General features: G+C 49.0%; 1 protein-coding gene across 1 annotated transcript in view; it reads right to left on the bottom strand.

The window, feature by feature from the left end:
• Window positions 1-3,677: 3,677 nt before the first annotated feature.
• Window positions 3,678-5,935, bottom strand: part of LOC112550152 (POU domain, class 5, transcription factor 3-like) — a 12,005-nt gene continuing 9,747 nt past the window's right edge. Inside the window, exons 5-6 of the mRNA XM_025203007.1 lie at window positions 4,439-4,603; window positions 3,678-3,924 (exon numbers count right to left, since the gene is read on the bottom strand). Of these exons, the coding sequence (XP_025058792.1) occupies window positions 3,679-3,924; window positions 4,439-4,603 (411 nt within the window). The 3' untranslated portion in view covers window position 3,678. The remainder of the gene's footprint in view (window positions 3,925-4,438; window positions 4,604-5,935) is intronic.

Raw genomic sequence — 5,935 nt, 5'->3', positions numbered from 1 at the left:
GGTTGCTTGGGGCTGTTTTAGCCAATAGCCATCCCCTGCACGGAGGTACCCTACGCCCTGGGCAGCTAGAGTAACACATGGGGATGGGGAAGCATGCAGCCCAGGGCTACCTGCTCCCTGGTCTCCACTGGCTGAGGATCTCCTGTGCCCCAGGCAGCCGCTCCCCTCCTGGCTGGAGCAGTGTGCCTCAAGATCTACCTGCTCCCATCTCTGCACTTGCCACTTTGGTGAGCGTTGTGCTGGTTTTTTTGCTATTAGGAAATCCTGGTGGCAAATTTTGCCCTGGTGCTGCAAATCAGCAGTGCTGGGCACCGATTAATGTGCAACTTGGGCAGTTTGTGGCACTGCAAACTTTTGTGGCCCCACAAACCACACACACCTGCATGTCTGGATCCAGCCACCGTGGGAGAATTAGACTAGGGAGCAACAAAACACAAGGCTGTACTCAAACCCTGCCACGGCCAAACACCACGTAGGGGTCTTTGGAATAGGTTATAGGCAGGGGCTTCTCAAGAAGGTAGGGCTATTTTGTAGGTGGTGCTTGGAAGGAAGCCACAAGAGGAAAACATAAGATAAAGGGTTCTGGGAATGCAGCTGGGATCTTTATTTTCAATGAACATTTTTTCAGGAAAGGAAAGAAAATCCAGGGAGAAATTTCTGGGGCACTCTCGAACCATCCTAAAAAAACCACACAATCATAGCAGCCTCTATCCTAGCAATGCAATTCTACAGGGCAGTTCCAAAAGTTTTGAGAAATTCTCCTCTCAGTTGTACTAGAATTCAGAGCCTTTCTATGGAAATTGTACACCGATAGAGAACCCCTATTACATTCCATAGACTCTGCCTTAGAGGAAGCTTTAAGTCTTTTTTTTTTTTAAATGAAAGTGTAGCAGACCCGCATATTTTTACATTTCTGTGCACATGGCAGGGATCGTTAGCCTTAGCAAACAACTAGCAGGAACTCAGTGTCATTCAATGGAATTTGCTTGGAAGGGCAGAAGGAATTTAAGTGGCTGGAACTGTAAAATGTCCTCTTCAGTCAGTGCAGCTGACACCAAATGCTCTCTTTAAGAGCTATCCTCATGCCTAAGCAAACCTCCCATCCCCAGCAAGAAACACTGGTAATGAGCTTCCAGGGCAAGTCTCTCCCCTGCATCAGTTCATGGGGCTGTTTCAACTCTCACTGAGAGATGGTGCCAAGAAGTGCCCATGCAGTGGGCACCAGAGACAGAACCTTCCACACATGATGAATCATTGCAGAGCTGCTGTCTGCAGCCTGCCAAACAGAGCTGTGAACTGCTCTAATCATTTCAAGGGCGTGTTGACGCTAAGACCACTGATGGCAAGCAACGTTAAGTGTCACGAATTTAACCACAGTAAAGAAGTCCAGCTCAGAGCATTAGGTAGTACCATGATTTTCCCTCATTACCAACACAGACCCTTGAGTGAAAAAAAAAAAGCATTCAAAATTCACAGACTAGTATCATGACATTTAAAATAAAATTTGAATTTCTATTTGCCTTCTGGCTTTTGAGTCTTAAGATTTTTCAGTCATTTCTCCAAAAACCCACAACGACTACACAAAGGAATAAAAGTGGAGTCTCTCCCATCATCACAACTCCAGGCTGAGACGCATCCCATCAGATACCACACACACTTATAATAAAACAACAGCAGCAACAGAAAAGCCTCATAATGGTAGAGGCATCTGGATGCAGAAACCTTTTCAACATAAAAAAGTCAACAAAGCAAAGCTCTCAAAAAGCTGTTGTGTAGTAACCTTTTTTTTTTTTCCTTTTTTTTTTTTTTTTATTAATGTAAAATTTTGTAAACAACAGACCATAAAAGAAATTTGAGGGTCAGTTTTCTCAAGTTTTTCCCCCCTTCCATGCCCCCATCAAATCTGTTCACACACTTATATAAAAGCACCATCTATTGGTATATACGAGTTGATTTCCTAGCACTGCTGCCAGGCTGGCAATTTCAATGGTTATTGAAGACTGCAAGGGTCTTCTGTGCAAGAGGACCCTTCAGGCTGCAACTGCAATTCCACCAGGAGGCTCCTATTTGTATGTCCACGGAAGCTTAGTAGCCCTTATTTCTGTTCCTTCTTCCCACTCTGGCAGCTGCTTGGGAGGAAAGGGGGGCATGCATTTAAAAAATGAAACCTTCCACTGGATTGTGAAAGAGTCCTGAAGCCTGTAGCAGAGGCCTTGTGGTTCCCATCAACTTTTCCAACCACAAACCACAGAAGCCCAAAAAAGGTCACCTTGCTTTTTAACCAAAAATTTTGAGGTCATAAGAGACACTTGCTAGGAAGATGTTATTAATATGCAGACACATCACAAAGTATTAAATGCTACTTAGCCCAGAAATAGAAGCATAACCCATATAGAGATTTGGGAACAGCAAAAGGTTAATGCTAGCCCCTCTCCAGATGATTTGAGGCTGTGGGGGATGAACTTTGATAAAGTAGGTCACTCCTGAATAAACTATGCCCTATGAATGCTGAACAACATCCTTTGTGACATCTACATGGATGAGCCCCAGAGCTGGGCAATTGCTGGTAGCTACACGGTCAAAGACTCACTCAACACAGGACTTGGAGCAGGAGCCCCTTGAACAGAACAGCCCTGCAGGGCAAGCACTGTTTGTACTGCCTAGACAGCTCCTCCAGCCTCACTTCTCATTGTGGCCATCGAGATGAGGCCTAAATGGACCACCAAATAAATTTAGCAAACCAGGCCAACCTGTAAGAAGACGACAGTAATGGGTGCAAGGGAGTAATGGACAGTAATGGGGAAAAATTTTTTAAAAATTAGAAAAAAAAAATGTTTCCAACAGATGCAGACCTGGTACCAGAGGCTGGGATCTGCTAAGGAGGCACAAGAACCCAGCTTCCTCCGACATTCAATGGGCATTTAACTCCTTTAAGCTCCTTGCCAAATACCAGGCCTAAGGCTCATATGGGGCTGCAAGTCCATTAGGGTGACTCTCCCTCTCTGTGAACTCATGCAGCCCTGGCCAGGGGGACAGAGGGAGAGAAGATCACATTCACACTAGAAATTGCTACACAGGGTTCCCGGTTTAAAAACTAGAAATACATAAAATGCCATTTGCAAAAGAGTGACTGAGCCTAGCCCCAGAAGAGGGGCAGCATAGGTAGATTAATGAATGGGGAGAAGTCACCTCCCCTAGTGGGGCAAGGAACACAGACCCCAAGTAGGGGGAGTGGTGGACCAGAGGAACTGGGAAGGGCTGGGAGGGAATCCAGAGAGCAAGTGTCCACTCTGTCTGGGCCCTGACAGGGACAGAGATGCAAGTGGGGACAAGGGGGGGCAGCTGCCTTAGGCCACCTTGCACCTCTCCCACAGGGATTTGCACACAGGGGCAGTCTGTAGATTGTGCCCTGTGTAACAAATATGCTATCTACACGACTTGTTCTCACTTTCCTGTGCCTCCCCCACCCCAACAAAACAAGAGACATAGCAAAATACAGCAAAAGCCCCATCCCCACAACTTTCCTGCTCCAAGATCAGTATCTGGGGAAGAGGCCTCAGCAGCCATCCCTCGGAGTGGGACTGAGGCACCCAGTGGAGCTGCACTGTCCAGGGGACACCCCCATTCAGCTCCTAGGGCACCCTTCACCCAGCCCCCCCAACCCCCTCCCCCCTCCGTTCAGTTGCCATTGTTCCCCATGGAGACCCCGGGTTGCAGAGCTTGAGAGAAGATCTCGCCTTTGTGGAAAGTCGGCATGTAGATGGGTGGAGGAGAGGCCAGGGGCGCCACAGCATAGCCTTGGCTCGTCGCCGGGGCAGGCATGGCTTGGTTCATGTCGTACATCCCTGCCTCATTCTCATTGCCAAAGGGCAGCAGCAGCCGCTTGCCCTTCTGGCGCCGGTTGCAGAACCAGACCCGAACCACCTGGAGGGATAGGGGGAAGGGGTATGGGGAAAATAGAAATGGAGATGGATCAGCCCCATGAGTTACATACATTCCTCTCTGGAGCCAGCAAGATGCACAAAACAGAGGGAGCTTAGACCCATTCTCCATTGGGAAGTTGCCTACTTTCCTTCACTTCCACCCTGAAGTCCTGCCCTGAAGCATCCACCATCCTGGCTCAACAGTACAAGCTGGAGAACTCAGACTAAGTGCCAGAGAGCCCTCTGCACTAGGGTCTTTACACTGGATCTCTGCATGGGCTGCACTATGACCATTTCCAAATGGCTACCAGCAGGTGCCTCCAGTTACTGGGACAGTCCTGGGCCTAAATTCCACCTACCAGGAGATTAACAAGCAAGCCCCCCAGCACACTCCCTCTGCATCTGGGACTGTAGCATCTGGGCTGACACTGAGCTCCTACTATGTTCTTATGGCTATGTACTGAATTTCACCAAGACTTCTTCTGAACCACCTTTTGCCCCAGGGCCAAACCTACATCTTTATCCAGGTTAAGATCCTCTGCAATCTGCGAGATCTCTTGGGGGCTTGGCTTGACACACTTGCGGAAGAAGCTCTCTAGGGTCCCCTTGACGTTGGTCTCGATGCTGGTCCTGCGTTTCCTCTTCCGGGCCTGGGCCAGCACTTGCTCTGCATTGCACAGCTGGAAAAGCAATGGAGAGGGCAAGAGAGAAGAACCCACAGGAACCTTGGCACTTTGTTAGAGGGACCCATAGAGCAATGTTCTTCTCAAGCCCAGGCTAATGCCCAGCAGTGCTCAGCTAAGTGGAGGTAGATTGCTGACCAGTCTTGTATGACAAAGCAACAGCTTGCCAAAAGATTCGCCCTACCATTTGGTCAAGTCTGTCAAGCACACTGCCACAAAGGCCCCTCTCTGACCACCTAGGGCAACACTGGCACTTACTGGTTGGCTTGCAGGGGCAAGTTTCCAATGGAAAGAGCTTTCAGCTGTTGCAGGAGACACTGGAAGATTTCACTTGTTCTGCTCCCTCCAGGAGACACACTCTTCTCCACCCCCTCCACCCCCCCACCACAAACAGCCCAGCACAAGACACCCTGAGGCTGGGGAAAGACCAGTTCAAAAATTACAGATGGATTATAAAATGTGTCACATCAGCCCACCTGTGAGAGGTGGGGGGAGGCAGGTGGCAAATGGAGAATTTAAACAGATATTTTTTAAGCATATCAGACGAGGAAGCCAGCATGAGAAGATGTGGGCTAAGCAGCAGGCAATTAAAGAAGATATTGCATCAGTCCTTATTGCAGAAGGCATTAGGGAGATCCCTACCAGAGACCTGCTCTGAGGTAGCAAGGTTGAGGTAGTGCCAGTGGCTGCAATGCTAAAGGAAGATCTACAGGGAATTGCTGGCCAAGGACCAACCATCAGCAGGGCCAGATGGCATCAGCTGAGGCACCAAAGGAATTGGGTCATCAGTCCCAGCTGGGTTTACAGGGTCTGGAGTCTCTGAAATCAGCTGCTAGGTTGGAAACCTTCAAGGCAGCCGTATGGGCCATAGCATACTCCAAAATCTCTGCAGTGCTGGTTTGTGCAGTCATGCACCTTAGCATGACCCCCTGCCCTGGAGGGTACAATGGATTCAGAAGGCAGCTTCACAGCTGGACCCAGGTCTGCCTGTATGGGAAGGGATTCCTCCCCAGCTGAAACCAGGGGTTTCAGAGCCCCTTCACTCCACTCCAGCCCTCTGACCTAGAAATCAGAAAAGTATGTTGGAAAGGCCCTCCAGAGGTCATCTAGCCCAACTCCCTCCCCAAGGCAGGATCACCCCAATTGAAGCCACCCTATACAAATCCATTGTGTAGCCTCTTAGCAAAAAATCTGTTAAAATGACCTTGAGAGACCCCAGGAACCGGACCATGCCCCTGCCTCCCCCGACTACAGAGGAAGGCAAATCCCCCAGGATGTACCAAACTGACCATGGGGTAAAATTCCTTCTTGACCCCTAGCATAGTGATC

This window comes from Alligator sinensis, unplaced genomic scaffold (assembly GCF_000455745.1).
Source record: "Alligator sinensis unplaced genomic scaffold, ASM45574v1 scaffold235_1, whole genome shotgun sequence".
Taxonomy (NCBI): domain Eukaryota; kingdom Metazoa; phylum Chordata; order Crocodylia; family Alligatoridae; genus Alligator; species Alligator sinensis.
This window is presented reverse-complemented; position numbering and strand designations above follow the sequence as displayed.